The 17,512-nt window shown below is 48.8% G+C and overlaps 2 protein-coding genes across 5 annotated transcripts in view; one reads left to right on the top strand and one right to left on the bottom strand.

Moving 5' to 3' along the window:
• The window catches only part of hipk3b (homeodomain interacting protein kinase 3b), a 51,823-nt gene extending 45,075 nt beyond the window's left edge, over positions 1-6,748 (top strand). For 2 of the 4 annotated variants that reach the window (XM_062471982.1, XM_062471983.1), the window contains exons 16-17: positions 1,123-1,256; positions 1,453-6,748. In XM_062471982.1, coding sequence (XP_062327966.1) covers positions 1,123-1,256; positions 1,453-2,102 — 784 coding nt within the window. In that variant the 3' untranslated portion in view covers positions 2,103-6,748. The remainder of the gene's footprint in view (positions 1-1,122; positions 1,257-1,452) is intronic. The other 2 variants (XM_062471984.1, XM_062471985.1) reach the window with 1 other exon arrangement.
• LOC134028510 (apoptosis-associated speck-like protein containing a CARD) overlaps positions 1-17,512 on the bottom strand; it is a 386,877-nt gene that overhangs the window by 259,499 nt on the left and 109,866 nt on the right. The gene's annotated exons all lie outside the window — the stretch shown is intronic.

Consider the following 17,512-nt stretch of genomic DNA (forward strand, 5'->3'; position numbering starts at 1 on the left):
CTGTGTGGGGGCTCCTGTGTGGGGGCTCCTGTGTGGGGGGCCCTGCCTCGGGGGCTCCTGTGTGGGGGCCCCTGTGTGGGGGCCCCTGTGTGGGGGCCCCTGTGTGGGGGGCCCCTGTGTGGGGGGCCCCTGTGTGGGGGCCCCTGTGTGGGGGGCCCTGTGTGGGGGCTCCTGTGTGGGTTGTGTGAAGCGCCCAGGACAGGCCTCCTTCGAAACTCCACACACATTCAGAGACATGCATGGCAACCAGGGAAACGAACACCCCATCAGGGGAGAATACATTTGTGTACATTTGAATTTATTTAGAGCAATTTTATGTGTACGTAAATGATGTGTTTTTGCCTGGCTGCCATGAGAGGTGTGTCATGTCTAGAAGGTGTGTGTGTGTGGGGTGTTGCAGTGAACTGACTCTTCATCACCGGTGTGGTCATCAGGACAGTCACATCCTCCCTCCCTCCTCCCCCTCTCTCCCCCTCCCCTCCCCCTCTGCCTGCCTCCCTCCCCCCTTCCCTCCCCCCTCCCTGGTTTTAATAGGTCACTCCCAACTCTCTGTCTCGGATCACCTTTCATGTTCGAGGCATTCCCTCCACACCCCCACACCCCCTCCCCCCTCACCACCCCCCCTCCGCACCCCCCCTCCTCCATCATAAAAGGCTGCAGCTCTATTTTAGTGCTAGCGAGGGTATTTATAACCAAGGTTGTGACCCCCCCCTCCTCCTCTTCCACTATAAATAGGAATGAGCTTAGTTACCAATTGCCTCTCCGTCTCCTGCAGTGTGTTCCTGTGTGTGTGTGTGTGTGTGTGTGACGTCAGGTAGCTGAGCTAGAATAACATCCTCTCACCTTTTTCATCTCTCTCCCCACTCACTCTCTCCTCTCTCCTCTCTCCTCTCTCCTCTCCTCTCTCTCCTCTCTCTCCTTCTCTCTCCCCACTCTCTCTCTGCTCTCTCATTCTCTCTCCCCACTCTCTCTCTCCCCACTCTCTCTCCTCTCTCCCCACTCTCTCTCTCCTCTCTCCCCACTCTCTCTCTCCTTCTCTCTCCCCACTCTCTCTCTCCTCTCTCTCTCTCCTTCTCTCTCCCCACTCTCTCTCTCCTCTGTCTCTCTCCTCTCTCTCTCCAGTGTTAGAGTCTTCTTGCCAGTTCAAAGGTCGAGGTGTTCCGGGGCGGCAGCAGCTCCACTCCACCCCGCTGCTCAGCCGTCCTCAGAAGATCACCGCCTTCCAGCCCCAGCAGCAGCCCCTGGGCTTTGGACAGGTCAGCACACACACAACACATAACACACACATAACACATTCACACACACATAACACATTGCACACACACTCAAACGTACACACGCACACTCACTCACACGTAAACGCGCACACACAAGCAAACAAAGGCACACACACACATTGCACATCATCGTCCTGAGTTTCTAACCTGCCCCCCCCCCCCCCCCCCCCCCCAGGTCCCTCACTTCACCACCTGCCACCAGGACTGGAACAGCAACTACGGCCGCCGGCCCCAGGCCTACATCCCCCCCACCCTGCATGGGCACCCCTTCACCCTGCCCCACGGCAGCCCCAGCCACACCACCGGCCCCCACCCCCACCTGGGGGGCCACCCCCCGCCCACCCTGCTCTCCTACCCCCCCCCTGGGCCCCTGGTCCCGGCCCCGCCCATGGCCCACCTCCTGGCCTCCCCTGGGTCCTCACGCGCCCTCCTGCAGCCCGCCTACAGCATCTCCCACCCTGCCGCCCTGGTGCACCAGGTCACGGTGGGCATCAACACCCAGCTGCTGCCCTCGCCCACCCTGCACCCCCAGGGCCCGTTCAAGCCCCTCTACCCCCCGCACTCCTTCATCGCCAGCTTCCCTCTCAGTCCCACCAAAATCAACCAGTACCCCTATATCTGATCTCCGGGTGTCTGGTCTGGAGGGACACGCCCCCAGGGTACCCCTGTTCTCTCTGGGGGGCCTGGGGAGTGGGGGCCCCCCTCTACGAACACGCTGGCAGCAACAACAACAACATGGTTTTCCTCTCTGAAGCCATGGCACAACCACAAAGAAAGCAAACTATTTTTTTGAATCATGTAGACTTGGGTGCAATTGAACTCTGAGCTTTAAAAATGAGTTTGGGGGGGAGGGGGAGGGGGGAAAAGAAGTATGAAGGGAAGAAGGAAGGAAGGAAGAGAGGAAAGAAAGGAGGAAAAAATAATGAATGAATGAACGTGTAGACGGAAATGAAACAAAACAAACAAACTCACACTCGATGTGTTTTGCACATTTGATATACCTTCACATTGGATCTTACACAGATACACCCTCCTCAAAAACAGATGGACGGGGGGGGGGGGGGGGGAGTGAGGAAGGGTGGGGGGGGCAGTAGAGCAGTCAGACTCCAGAGCCCCTCTCTCGATGAGCCCAGATATTTTTCTATTGCCTTCTAACATGTGTGAGACCCATCCGTATTGGTGAAGCCGTCCCCGTCCAGCCCTCGACCAGCAGGTCAACACATCGTCTCTCGTGTGTCGTACAGCGTTTGAAGTATTTGTACATCTTTTCCATGTCTTTGGTGTTTGCAACGTTGAGTCCATTTAGAGCGATCATAGCTAGGGGTGTTCCTCACGCATGTTCCTGCATGAGCAGAGAAACGGGACCGGGCGGTCACGTGACCGGGCGGACACGTGACCGGGCGGTCACGGGACCGGGCGGTCATGGGACCGGGCGGTCATGTGACCGTTCGTGTCGCCAGACTCTGCGGGTCGCATAACTGTCCCTCAGCCATAGTGCCTTATATATTTGAGGTTGTTAATGTTACTACTTATATATGAACATATACATGAATATATTAATGTACTGGACTGCAGCACTTGAAATTCCAATCAGTCAATGCATCCTGTGCGGGAAGAGAGATGATGCGCACTGGGAAGTATCCATGCATAGCCTGCATGGACATGTTGTATTGCGGATAGCGGTGCTTACCCTCTTTGGATTTGGTGTGTGTTTTAGCGTGTAGTGAGTACCTTTTCTGTTCCCAAGGGAACGGCATGCTTTGCTGTAGCGAATGCTCACTGTTCCGTTTTTTAAACGTCTTGTTTCGGTTGGTTAGGTTCTGTCCTCCCTCTCTGAATGAACTAGTGTACAAACAGCAAGCATTGAATAGTGCTTAGTATTTGATAATCAATTTCTATTTAGTCAAACTCTTACTAATAACAGTATTTGTACTGTTTGATGAAACTGCAATACAATCTAAATAGTTGTTGTTTTGGGGTAATTTTTTGTTGTCTTTTTTGCTTTTTTGTCTTATTTTTTTCGACTGTTAAGGTGTTTTTTGCGTTTTGATTGAGTTTTAAAAAACTAGATGTTTAGAAGTTTGGTGGGCATGGCTTTGACTAGGTGAGGACAAAAATGCAAATTAATTCATGGTATGGATTCTACATAGGCTGAGCAGACCATGCAGTATTTGATATAAACACACACGTATATATATGAATATATATTCTAGATCTTGTCTATTTAGTGCAGACGCTTAATACGGTGTGAGTTAATTGTGTGCAATTCTCTCATTTATGCATGTGTGACGAAGTTAACTTTTTCCCTTTACATTATCCCATTTGTTTAAAGCTTATTGGTGTCGACTGCTTATTTTATACATTCCGTCAGGGAGAATATATATATATATGCTGTGTGCGTTTTGTTTCCGTTTTTGCCAGTTCTGTGCGTAAGATTTTGTCTTTACTTTCAAATGAAGTTTGTTGTGCAGCACCAAAGACTGTAATTCATTTCCTGAGGAAAGTCTGGGCTCAGGATATAAAGGGTGAGACAATGGCATCACCACAACGCGGAAGTTGGGATTTCATGGGACCAGTGGTGACTCGTCACCTAGCAACAGAACCCTAAATTAGCTCAAGGCTAACTGTCGTAGCCGCAACTAAAGTATGCAAACGATTAAGTCACCACACAATTTATTAAAATGCCTTTGATCCAGTGAAATTCTACATAATAACCTGCTGTGTGACGTACATCCACTTTTAAGCCAAATTTAGGAAGTCTTGCCTTTCATGCATTTAGTTAGCCAAAGCTGGCCCATGTTGCCGGTGTCCATGAGGAACCTAACTTCGCTAAAGTTTCACTCATGGACCGTAATAGACGTGTCTCATCCTTTATAAATTGATCCTAGAGCAAGGTAGCTATTCTGCTTGCAAAGCCTCATGAATACTGTAGCCTAGTCGTAGAAATTAGGTTCAATAAAAAATATGGTAATCGAAAAAAAAAATGGCTGAGGTAATGTCTAGTTTTTCGGGCAATTAATAAGTCGTATCATTTTTCTTGAATGTATCATAGATAAGCTGCTATATATGATGATTGCCACTTCAATAGCTGTGAAATTAGGTGATTTCTTATTTCAAACTCATAGCGTTCTTATTTTTGTATAGGTCCCTAATTATCTGAAATAGAAGTGGTTTTGATTTTAGTGTTCAGCTTCCATGTTCGGAGTGTCATTGTAACTACTGTATTGCTGATAATGAACGTTATTTGCGTTCGTTACGTTTGGGTGTGTGTGTTTTGCATCAGTATTTTACCTTTAACCTTTTTCGGGCTCATCACTGCATATAAATGGATGTATCGATGTAACTTAATTTTTTGTATGTTTTCATATTGGCGTTTTGTAGACATGTAAAGCTATAGCTTGCAGGGTTGATTTAAAGTTTATTTTTTTCATTATGGTAATTCAGTATACCGTATGCTAACAGAAATATCTTATATGTAGAACAGGAGCTGTATGCGATGACAGGATATGTATTCAATGTGTGTTATGAAATGCTTCTGTGACCGGTTTCCCCAGATACCGCACCACTAAGCACTTCTGGCTGGTGGACCTTCCCCCCCTTTCCTGTCAACACGTGTCTGACATAGCCTAGTTTAATCAAAGATATTGGTTCGAAAAACAAAATGTTTTATCACTTCTGACTTTTGATTTTCCTTCATCTAAAAATTATTGATTTGGATCTTTTTCTCAAAACTATCTACTCAGGGTTATGCCCGCGTGTGTGTGGCCCTGCGTCAGAAAGAAATGAGAGAATCTGCCTTTTCCTGTACGGATTTTCCCTGATTGTTATCTTGCTCCCTTTCATGCTTTTTTTAACGTGGTGTTTGTCAATGTAATTCCACGGCCACTGGTTAGTGTTGCTTTATCGATGTTGAGACAGTGTAAACAGCACTGTGTTTGTGCCTTGAGAAGAAGACGGTCGAAGACGAATGAGTTGGGTAGAAAATCGGGAGGAGATGTCACTTTCCCCCTCCCTTTCCCGCTTTGGGTGAGGAGGAGGGGTGAAAGGTTGTTGAGAGGTCGGAGGCATGGGGATCTGACAGAAATCCACGTTGCAGGGCCAACAGTTCCAGCTTATGGATTCTTGACCAAAACTCCACCGAGGCTAAAAGATCTGAAGGGTTTAAGGGGGATGGAGTCCATGACAGTGATTACTATCCCCTCCATCCGCAGAGCCCTGACCGTGTAGAGCAAAGAGATGGTGGTTTTTAGATAGCCCGTTTTAGATACCCGCCACCAAAGTCACACACAACACATGTCCTTGCTCACAGATAAACCCAAGACACTGACACAAGGTCTTTGAGCGATATGACATTTCCGGATCCTCGCTAGTTACCCTACCTGAACAACTAATGCAATACTTTACATAGTGCATCACTAAGTGTTCTTAGATGTCCCCATGCTAGATTTTTTTACCTTGCATGTACACCTAAGTCAGTTTCACTTATCTGCCTACAAACACGGACATCAGTCTCCCTAGACTGTAAACAAACACCTTGCAGCTGCGACTTAAATGTCTGAGGACATGTTCCAGTATGTTCCCCTCATAGAAACCTTTACTGTCAAAGCTCGCCATTCGTAATATTATGGTTAGTCATCGCTCACGATCGGAGGGAGTCTTGTAGGGAAGCGGAATGTTATTGTACCGTGGTTGAGATGTTACTTGCCTTTTGTCAAAGAGCTCTGTTGAGATTATAGTGGCTATTCTTCAGCTGTCCTGGTTAAGGTCGTTCGCATTTCAACACCAAAAAGTAGCTGGACAGCTGTTTGGTTTGACGGCTTTTTCTTTTCTTTTTTACCGTTATTTAGTGTTGACACTGATGTGGTTCGTCACACGAGACAGATGACGCGACAGCAACGAGGCATGAGCTTGGTAGATTCCAATGCTTCAAGTATGTGCTCCTGTAGTTAGCATGTGAAATGTAAACTGTGTTTCAATTCCTGTAATGGTATTCACCAGCAATGCGCCTGCACAAACTCTCCCACACTTAAACCACGATGGATGCAAAGGAAGAGGAATCTGTTAGACTGTTTATATGGCACGAATGACTGGCTGGATTCATGAATAACAGTTTGAGGATTCACAGTAACATTTATCTGATCTAAATAATAATAATAATATTAATAATAATACAGAACCAACACAGCAGTTTTGTGATTTTTAATAAAAAACCCTCTGCTGTTGTATTATCCTTTTAGAGAAGTTTATTCAGGGTCTATGTATTAGTCCAGTGTGCTACTGTTTTTAAATCTTTAATCCGTGCTAGTTTTTTGGATTCGTTTTTGGTCACTTCTCAAATTTTGCGTTTTATCTTTCGGGTTTTCTGGTCGACTGTGTCAGTTTAAAGTTAATTCACGCTGCAAGTTATAGAATCATCTGTTTAGGTCGTTCATCGAACTTGATAATTAAAATCCGAACTGTTACTGTTTTAATACCTGTAGATTTTTTTGTGGCTTTGGCCCCCCCCCTCCTTCTTTCCTTTTTTGTTACATTTGCTTTTTGATTTTGATGCTACACTAGTTTGCCATGTAGCAATTGCACTGTGCAATATTTACAGTATGAGGACTGGGAAAACTAACTCTGGTTGTGACGTCTCTTTACAATTTGCGATAGTGTCTCTTCTCTAGTTCTCAGTGATTTAGGTGTGACCAAGCCTTCTCTACTTAGTCACATTAAGCGGGTTTCCAGGTGACTCTTTTGGTGAGTGTCAAAATAAGACTTTATGGTGTATTATTGTCAAGATTCACTTTGAATTAAAAAAAAAAATCTATTGCTGCAGCCTTCTGACTTTTTCATTGTGTTCATGTGCAACGTGACAGATTTGTTTGTGTTTGGGTACAGCTTGGTGGTTAGAGCATTCAACTGCAGATCAAGAAGTCGAAGCTTTGAAACATGTACGTACGTAAGTTCAATTGGATATAAGTGTCTGCTAAACAAATACATCATTTATATGATTGTTGTTGTTATTATTATTAATTGGGATTAGTGGTCTGTGCTCTTGGCCTTTACTGCCACCTTGTGGAGCTGTATCGACATAGCATGAGCAAACGTCACCTTTGACCTTTTTAAAGATGTTTAGCATTTTCCTCATAAAAAAATTATGCCAACCCTGTTAAAGACAAACCCTGTCATGCCTCAATAGTAAAGGTATTCTATTCCAAGAGAACAGGCCACACATAGCCATATGAGAACCAGCATGGTATTTAGGAATATTCTAATTTAGAGATATATTTACGGATAAAAGGGCCATCTGTGTTGCACTGCATCACTGTCACACTGATTGACTTGATACACAGGTAGACCATCAAGCAGGTATGCCTGTGATTTAAAGGTGAGATTCTTCACTGAAAAAAAGGTAACAAATAAACTTAAAGTTCAATCAAGAACTGGGGTCTCTTTCTCATATTTTGATTTGTTTTATGACTTGACCTATTGCAGCTTTAAATGAGACATGCCATATTATACTGGCCACCAGAGGTCGCGGTTCACATTCTAATCTCAGACTTAGTTTCTCACAAAATTAAATCATAGCGGGGCAGCAACTTGCTTAACGTGGGTTGTCCTCCGTATTGTCATAGTCTAGGCTAGTCTAACTCTCACAGCCTAAATACTTAAAGGCATCACTAAACTGAACCAAAAAAATTGTCCAAGTCCACCGCGCATCTGTGTGCCGTGATGTGCCCCGCCGCATAGCGATGGGTGGACCGAGCTAAAAGGAGCGGACCCCCAAAGACGCATTTTTTATTCCGCTTTCTCCGAGCCTCGGACAGGCGAATAACGAGGACCGTTTCTTTGTCTGTCGAGACACGGATTGATCAGATGTCTTGTTCGCGACCGCAACTTCTGCAACTCATCCACTGGAAACGCAAATGGCTCCCAGTTTAAGGAGAGCGCGGAGAGATTACCCCAAAGTGAACACCTACCCAGCGGCCGCTGGAGCCTGTCGCTCGTCGGGATGGAGAGGTGAAGGAAGCGAGGGCTGGTTTCTGAGGATCCGGAGGAGAGCTGGAACGGAAGGGGGGCTAAATAACTGTCTGTTGTCCGTGGGAATGGCTTTACTGCTTGTGCATTGTGCCCGGGCCGTGCACGGTAAGAGAAACCGTTAATCTGACTATTTTTACAAGGCTGTCAAAGAATAGGCTATATGCAAAATGCAGTAGCCTATAGCCTCTCCTACCTATCCCCGGCTGTGACCTACGCTTGCTATCGTAATTTTTACATACCCAGAGAAAGCTCAACGAGCAGGCTATTGTTATAAAAAGGGCGAGCATTTGTTCAGAACACTGTATTTACGGCGTTCATACAGCCAGACCTGAAGAGCATAATTGAAGAGCATGTTCAACTGTCACAGTGTGAGCAAGTGTCACAGCTTCATTTTCTGCTGAAGCAGATGAAACAAATCGGCTGATCTGTCACCCCTCAGAAAAAAGAGTTAACCATTCAAGGTCCGTACGCCTTGACGTGACGTGAGCGCTGCTTTGCGCTGCAACGCTAACCCCGTTTTGTTGGTACAAATAAGTTATTTTGCTCCCGCGCGTTTGCACAGTCCAGCACAATTTGGGACAATTTGTACAATAAAGGTGCACGGCGTGCGCGTGGGGAAAGTGTAAGATGATGCAGGGAGAGGACGTGTCTTGTGATGAACTCGCGCGGCTGCACTGCGCGAGAATGCAGGGCTTCTTTGTCCCCGTGCAGCTTTATGATGTAACTCACCTCCGAGATCCTCCTTTCAGCTGGAGAGGAGAGAGGTGTGTCCCTTCTAACTCCCTGTGACGACCTTGATGCGGCCTCATTACCAGCACGCATATCCCAGTTACAAACAAGTCAAAAAAGAAACAAGACCTTTTATGACATTGACGTTATTCATACATTATACGATTAGGTTCTTGATCGTTATTGATCTGTTGGCCGCAGGGCGGAAGGCAGCGGGTTGGGAAAGCAGACCGCAAACCTCCTTTGGGCGCAGTTGGTCTCGGAGCATCCATCTTATTAGTAGGCCGCTTTTGTGCATCTGGGTCAGTCTCTTCTGTAGGCTAGAGACACACATAGCCGGGTCAGTCTCTTCTGTAGGCTAGTGACACACATAGCCGTGTGCGTCTCTAGCGACCTGACGAGTTGGGGGAAAGTTTTCAGAGATAATGGTGCAGTCTGTGGGGACGAGAGCGGTAGCAGGATTGTCTCGCATAATGAAGCTTCCGTCCAGATGTTCAACTTGAACCATCTGTAGTGTGTACTGTACACATCTCACTGTATCATTAGTTCATTGAGTAAAACATGACCCTTATGCAACACCTCTGCCTTATGACCTACTAACAGTCTCTGAAGGGTAGATTAACGCTCTTGATAAAACTGAGAGAGACATAGATAGCCACGTTTTAAAGTTAGATTAGGGTCTTAATGAAGGTGACAGAAAGACCTTGTTGTATATTCAGCACCACGGCAACTTTCTCTCCTCTCTCTCTCTTTCTCTCCTCCCTGCCTCGCCTTCCTCCCTCCACCCCTCCGCCTAGTACCTGTTTACTCATCGCCTCCATTCATGAGCAGGTGTCTGTGTGGGGCTGAGGTCTGTTTCAGGAACTTGATACTGCTCTGGTCGTTATCAGCTTTACAGCCCCCAGCCTACTGCCTCCAGCCCCCTGCCTCCAGCCCCCTGCCTCCAGCCCCCTGACCCCTGCCTCCAGCCCCCTGCCTCCAGCCCCCTGACCCCTGCCTCCAGCCCCCTGCCTCCAGCCCCCTGCCCCCTGCCTCCAGCCCCCTGCCTCCAGCCCCCTGCCTCCAGCCCCCTGACCCCTGCCTCCAGCCCCCTGCCTCCAGCCCCCTGACCCCTGCCTCCAGCCCCCTGCCTCCAGCCCCCTGACCCCTGCCTCCAGCCCCCTGCCTCCAGCCCCCTGACCCCTGCCTCCAGCCCCCTGACCCCTGCCTCCAGCCCCCTGACCCCTGCCTCCAGCCCCATGCCTCCAGCCCCCTGACCCCTGCCTCCAGCCCCCTGACCCCTGCCTCCAGCCCCATGCCTCCAGCCCCCTGCCTCCAGCCCCCTGACCCCTGCCTCCAGCCCCCTGCCTCCAGCCCCCTGACCCCTGCCTCCAGCCCCCTGCCTCCAGCCCCCTGACCCCTGCCTCCAGCCCCATGCCTCCAGCCCCCTGACCCCTGCCTCCAGCCCCCTGCCTCCAGCCCCCTGACCCCTGCCTCCAGCCCCATGCCTCCAGCCCCCTGACCCCTGCCTCCAGCCCCCTGCCTCCAGCCCCCTGCCTCCAGCCCCCTGACCCCTGCCTCCAGCCCCCTGCCTCCAGCCCCCTGCCTCCAGCCCCCTGCCTCCAGCCCCCTGACCCCTGCCTCCAGCCCCATGCCTCCAGCCCCCTGCCTCCAGCCCCCTGACCCCTGCCTCCAGCCCCCTGCCTCCAGCCCCCTGACCCCTGCCTCCAGCCCCCTGCCTCCAGCCCCCTGACCCCTGCCTCCAGCCCCCTGCCTCCAGCCCCCTGACCCCTGCCTCCAGCCCCCTGCCTCCAGCCCCCTGCCTCCAGCCCCCTGACCCCTGCCTCCAGCCCCCTGCCTCCAGCCCCCTGCCCCATGCCTCATCTTCTCCACAGAAGAAATGGACCTCAACACAGACTACTTGTTGCTTCCAGCAACAACAAGCTACAATATCATCACAGGAAGAGCTTGGTACTGTAGCCCCTCTCTCTCTCACACACACACACACACACACACACACACACACACACACACACACACACACACACACACACACACACACGCTCAGTGTTGAGTCAAGCCTGTTGGGAGACCCTGCTGGGATGTGTGTACTGGGGTGGCTTGTGGGATCGACTGCTGGCTTGCTGGTTGGCCGGCTGGCTGGCTGGCTGGCTGGCTGGCTGGCTGGCTGGTTGGCTGACTGGCTGGCTGGTTGGCCGGCTGGCTTGCTGGTTGGCTGGCTGGCTGGTTGGCTGTTCCGGTCTGCCTGGATACCTGGGACAAACCGGGGATCACAGACCGTCATCGCGCACCCACGCATGCTGCCCAACTCCCTTCATCCAGCGTGTGGCGTTGCTATGGGAACCCCACTTTCATCCTACAGTAACTGTCTGTCTGTCTCTCCCTCCCTACCCCTCTCTCCATATATCTCTCACTCCTTCTCTTCCTCCTCCCTCTCTCCTTCCTTCTCTTCTTCCTCCCCTGTCTCTCCCTCCCCCTTGTCTCTCTCCCTCCTCTCCCTCCTTACTCAGTGGGTAAAGGTGCATGGCATTTTGGAACCAAGAGATAACTCTGTCCTGTGTTGCTAATTAGGGTTAGCTGCTGAGAGATGGGGAGCGCAAGGTTATGCCAGGCAAGCAGCTTGGATGGAATGTCCTTGGGCTCTGTGTCAATGCATTTAACAAATACGATTCTACATTTAAGATACTGTGTATACATGACGCAGTCAACCACAAACTAGTATTGATGTACAAACATTCTAGTGCTGTTCGTAAAGACCGTAAACAACATATTGCACAACCCATCTCTCCTAACAAAGTTCCTTTGGAGTCTACGGCCTCTACAGTTCTTCCTATCTTCCCACTGTTCTAGACGATAGATAAAAGGAACATATTCGATGAAGTCAGACGTTTTCCTGCTGCGTAGCTCATCCAACAGGTGCAGTGTTTCTAAATAAGAAACATTCAGCACGTCGTCAGCGCTGTGGAGACCCCGTACGGCACGCTGCCCTTTGCACACGAGTGCTGACAGTGTGGCTTTAGCAGCAGGTAACCTTTCCTGTATTCTCCTGAGTCTCTGTCCTCTACATAGATCAATTATCAGTTGTCAGCTTGTATCTGAAACCCAGTCTTGTTTCTCCATGAGTGGATGATAACGGTTCACTGTGCTGAACCCACGATGCCCCGGCATTAACTCTGTCAGACGGCCATCTTGATCATGACACAGTTGTTATTCTACCCTGACTCACTACTACAGCTGCTACACTGCTACAGCACTCTGAGGTGATTTACCGTGTGGAAGTTCATTAAGGTGTAAACAAAGATGTCAATGTGATTTGTATTGGTGTCTGTGCGTGTGTGTGTGTGTGTGTGTGTGTGTGGGGGGGGGGGGGTGGGGGGTTTGGTCCGCATGAGTGTATGTGTACTGTGTATATACGTTTGTGTTTGGGTGCATGTGTGTGTATCTATATATACAGTACCAGTCAAAAGTTTTGACACATTTTCCCATCGGTAAGTAAAGAAGTGTGGGCTCTAATATGACTAATATACTGAAGTAAAAAGTAACCATTACTACTAGCTGTTTTAGTGTCACGCTGGTAACTGGACCTCACACCATATTAATACAGAAAGACACTGTAAACACATTCACCAGGAATCCTTTTTGACACAGACAATTCAGAACATCTGCCTCATATGGCCATGGGTGATCAGGAATGTCTCTATTCTCAGTCATGTCGACATCGCTAACTCCCTCTGTCTCATCCATAACATAGCTTTTATTTAAACTTTTTTCCACACAAACCTTTTTTGACGCAAAAAAAATGTTGTTATGTAATGTTTTGTAAAAAACAATATATGAAACCTTTTACGAAAATATTCAACATCTAGTTTGACTTTCTTTCCACACACAGTGAAAGGAGAGGAGAGAGAGAAATCATGCAAGCCTGGCTTGAAAATGTAAGAATGAGAAAGTAGCCTATATTTGTGTAAAAAATGAGTGAAATAAAAAAAAATACCAGAAAAATAAATTGTGAAGTAAAGTACTGATACCTGAAAAGTCTACTTAAGTACAGAAACAAAGTATTTGTCCTTCATCACTTCCCATCTCGGTCTGTGTGTTAGTCTACTTGTGTGTATTTGTATGTTTAGGTGCCCGTGTGTGTTTGTGTAGTAGTAGATTAGTAGGGTTTACGTTCTCAGGAGAGCGCCCCTGTAAGCCCCCTGTCTCAGCTCACTCCTTGTCATCCCCTGAGAAACTGGCCAGAGCGATTTCCATGGCCCATGATTTCATTTACACAGGAATTAATCCATCAAATTAGCCTTCGTTATTCACACGCGTGTGTGCTTGTTAGCTTGAAAGCTGAACGTGCGTCAAAGCAAATGCGAAAATATCCACTTCCTGTTGTCTCATATGCAGACCAGCGGTGCAGGAAATAGCACGTTGGAATTCGCCTCACGTCCATAACTTTTATCGATATGTTTTGCATACATGTATTACACAGCAGTATCTGATACATTTAGTCATTTAGCAGACGCTCTTATCCAGAGCCACTCTGATCTGGTACCTGGATCGTTGCATAAATACCTGAAACTGCTGACGGCACTAAAAGAAAGGTAGTGCTGTGCAATAGGGTATATATTAGCATAGCGCAATATGTGGTAGTAGTACTGTGCTGTACTGTAAACATAAGGGTAGTATGGTAGTAGTATCCTGTACTGTCTCAGTAGCCATGGAGATGGCCACAGAGGGCCAGGCAGAGAGGGGATGGATAGTTTTCCAGGTGATCGGAAGAACAGCAGCCAACTTCGAAGCGTGGGATTTCTCTCATGACTTTCATAAAACAGAAGCAAGCAGATAGGAGCGAAGACACCCCTCCTTTCATGGCGCCCCTAAAGCTTCCACCGCATCAGGCCTCTGGAGAGAAAGAGCTGGGAATGATCTGTCTGAGGAGAAAATCCAGCTATTATTCATAGAGACAGATAAAGTGAAACACAGTAGTGTTTGTGAGAGTCTCTGGTGTGAAGCAACACCGACGCTGTAGAGAGAACTCGTCCTCCAGCTAGAGACTGTCTCTGGGAAGGAACAGATAGGGATTAGTGCTGGATTTGCTGGTGACATCTTTACTGGTGTCTTTACTGACCTGTATGACTGGAAGGTGATGGCGGTGTGTGTGTGTGTAAGAGAAAGAAAGGGAGAGAGAGAAATTGAAATACTGTAGAAATACAGAGTGGGAAAGAGAAAAAGAGATACAGAAAGGAGAGAGACAGAAAGGCAATAACAGAGAGAGAGGGAGAGACTGTACCTTTCGTTCTACAGTCCGCCTCAACAGAACACTCTCTCCATCGCTCTCTCTGCCAGAGTGATTGGCATAATTTGCGGTGAACCGTTAATCACACACACACACCCTGGTCGTTAATCTAACGACCAGGACTGGCAAGCGCTGCGAGACCAGACACCGGACTGGAGAACTCTGAGCTGGAGAACTCTGAGCTGTAGAACTCTGAGCTGGAGAACTCTGAGCTGGAGAACTCTGAGCTGGAGAACTCTGGGCTGTAGAACTCTGAGCTGTAGAACTCTGAGCTGTAGAACTCTGAGCTGTAGAACTCGGGGCTGTAGAACACTTGGATAACCCTGTCACATGCTGGAGTTTCATTACTTAGAGCGAAACACTCCAACACAGTGACCCAGACACACAAACTCCCTCACACACACTCACACAACTTTCAGCAATACATACACACACACTCACGCACACAAACACAGTCATGCAGGTCACCACCATGACATGTTGTGATGAAGCTCAGAACCCCATCAGGTAAATGAATCGCTGATAGTGCAGAGGAATGGAGAGAGAGTGAGAAGGAGAGAATAATCGCTGATAGTGCAGAGGAATGGAGAGACAGAGAAGGAGAGAATGGATTGCAAGTCGATAGAGGTAGCTGTGTCCATGCTTGCAGCCTGACAGGGTCAATGAAGGGTCACTACTGCTGTGGAGTTTACAGGGTGGGGCTGAGTCTCCGACTCCTCCTCGGCAACAGCCAGACCTTCTTTCTCATTGGTCAGACTGTGGGCGAACGGACAAATGAAATACGCCGTAAAGGAATCACCCTCAAGTCAAGAAGCGCCGGAGATGAATGTTACATTTTCTGTCATGAACATGAGACTTTAAGTGACCTCCTGCTGGGTGTTTAAGTGAGTGTGTGTCCACCTTCCTCAGGGCTATGGAGAGAGGGTCACAATCGCACACACACGCACACATGTACTCACACGCTAATTCCAATGAGAAACTCTGTAGCTGTTGTGTTGCCATAGTTGCAGTCTCCGTGAGCGTGTGTAGGAGCGTGCGTGTGTAGGAGCGTGCGTGTGTAGGAGCATGCGTGTGTAGGAGGTCTGTTCTGTCTGTCCTTGGGAAGGCTCTGAGTGCGTAACCCTGGAAACCCCAAATACCCCAACATCTCACAGAAATCCCAGTGAGTGAGTGTGAGTGTGTGTGTATCAGATTATGCAAGAGCCAGCACTTTGTGACCCCCTGTCCTGGCTAAGTAACGGGACGACACATTAAGGCAGACGTACAGTTTAATATTAAACATTATAAATAATTCAGGTGGGTCGTCCCGTCTCAAACCGTAATATCCTGAAGGAGCTCACGATCCCAGTCTGAGAGGGTTCTCTGATCCATCAGGCTGCAGGTACAGAACCCAGTCTGAGAGGGTTCTCTGATCCATCAGGCTGCAGGTACAGAACCCAGGCTGAGAGGGTTCTCTGATCCATCAGGCTGCAGGTACAGAACCCAGGCTGAGAACCACAGAACCTGTTAACATCCATTTGTCAGACAGATGGCAGACGTCACTCGATGATACTGTGCAAATCACAGGTAATATGAAATGATCACACTGTCAGAATTGAATCGATTATTTTGAACAAATGTACAACGTCAGCGCAAACAGTGTGTGTACTTTGTTTTGAGGCGTGTGTGTTGTTTTGTTTGTGTGTTTATGCAATGTGTGTGTGTGTCCAGCTCTCCCTGTGTATGATAGAAATATCTTGATAGAGAACATCAATGGTATGACTCAGGTTAGACTGTCAAGTGTGTGCGCGTTTGTGTGTGTGTGCGTGTGTGTGTGCGTGTGTGCGAGAGCTGACTGTGTGTGTGTTTGTGAACATACGAGTGTGTACGTGTGTATCATGGTGGTTTCAAACAAAACAACATTGATCCCTTTTTAGATGTAGCTTGCCACTAGACCATCTGGAGAGAGAGCTACTGCATTGGTCTGCAGGTTTGACCACGCTAAGATCAAATAATAATAGATAATAGAGCTAATAGAGACAGTTCTTGAGATAACACAATAATAGAACTTCGTAATTGGCCCTCAGGGTGACACACCCTCACAGACACACCCTCTCTCCGCTCCCCCCTTCTGGGGAGCCGATCAGGAGACCCCCAGCCTCCAGAGGCCCGCCTACTCAGTTACCTACATCTTTATTTCTCCCCTTCTCTTTCTACTCCTCCCACTCTCTTTCTGTCTCTCTCCATCCCACTCTCTGTCTCTCTCCATCCCACTCTCTGTCTCTCTCCATCCCACTCTCTGTCTCTCTCCATCCCACTCTCTGTCTCTCTCCATCCCACTCTCTGTCTCTCTCCATCCCACTCTCTGTCTCTCTCCATCCCACTCTCTGTCTCTCTCCATCCCACTCTCTGTCTCTCTCCATCCCACTCTCTGTCTCTCTCCATCCCACTCTCTGTCTCTCTCCATCCCACTCTCTGTCTCTTTCTGTCTCTGCATCTATCTCTCTACCTTTTTTTTCCTCTCTCCCTCTTCCCCCCTCTCTCTCTCCATCTCTCTCTGTCTCTCACATACACACACACACACACACACACACACACACACACACACACACACACACACACACACACACTGCACACTCTCCCCAGAGTCTGGTTCTTCCATCATAACTAGATGTGGACGGTCACGCGGCTGTGACCAGTCACTGACCCCAGGCGACCTATCGATCGTCTGGCTGCATCTCTCAGCTCCCGCTGGCCCTCTGCCACGGGGACGAGCTCAGCAGGGGTGTGTCTGCTGAGCCAGCACAGCTCCGCACAGCTCCGCACAGCAACACACAGCACCACACAGCAACACACAGCAACACACAGCGCCGCACAGCTCCGCACAGCAACACACAGCACCACACAGCTCCACACAGCAACACACAGCGCCGCACAGCTCCGCACAGCAACACACTGCTCCACACAGCTCCACACAGCTCCGCACAGCAACACACAGCTCCGCACAGCTCCGCACAGCAACACACAGCTCCACACAGCGCCACACAGCTCCGCACAGCTCCACACAGCGCCACACAGCGCCACACAGCTCCACACAGCAACACACAGCGCCGCACAGCGCCGCACAGCTCCGCACAGCAACACACAGCAACACACAGCGCCGCACAGCTCCGCACAGCAACACACAGCACCACACAGCAACACACAGCAACACACA

The sequence above is a fragment of the Osmerus eperlanus genome, chromosome 10, assembly GCF_963692335.1.
Source record: "Osmerus eperlanus chromosome 10, fOsmEpe2.1, whole genome shotgun sequence".
Taxonomy (NCBI): Eukaryota; Metazoa; Chordata; class Actinopteri; order Osmeriformes; family Osmeridae; genus Osmerus; species Osmerus eperlanus.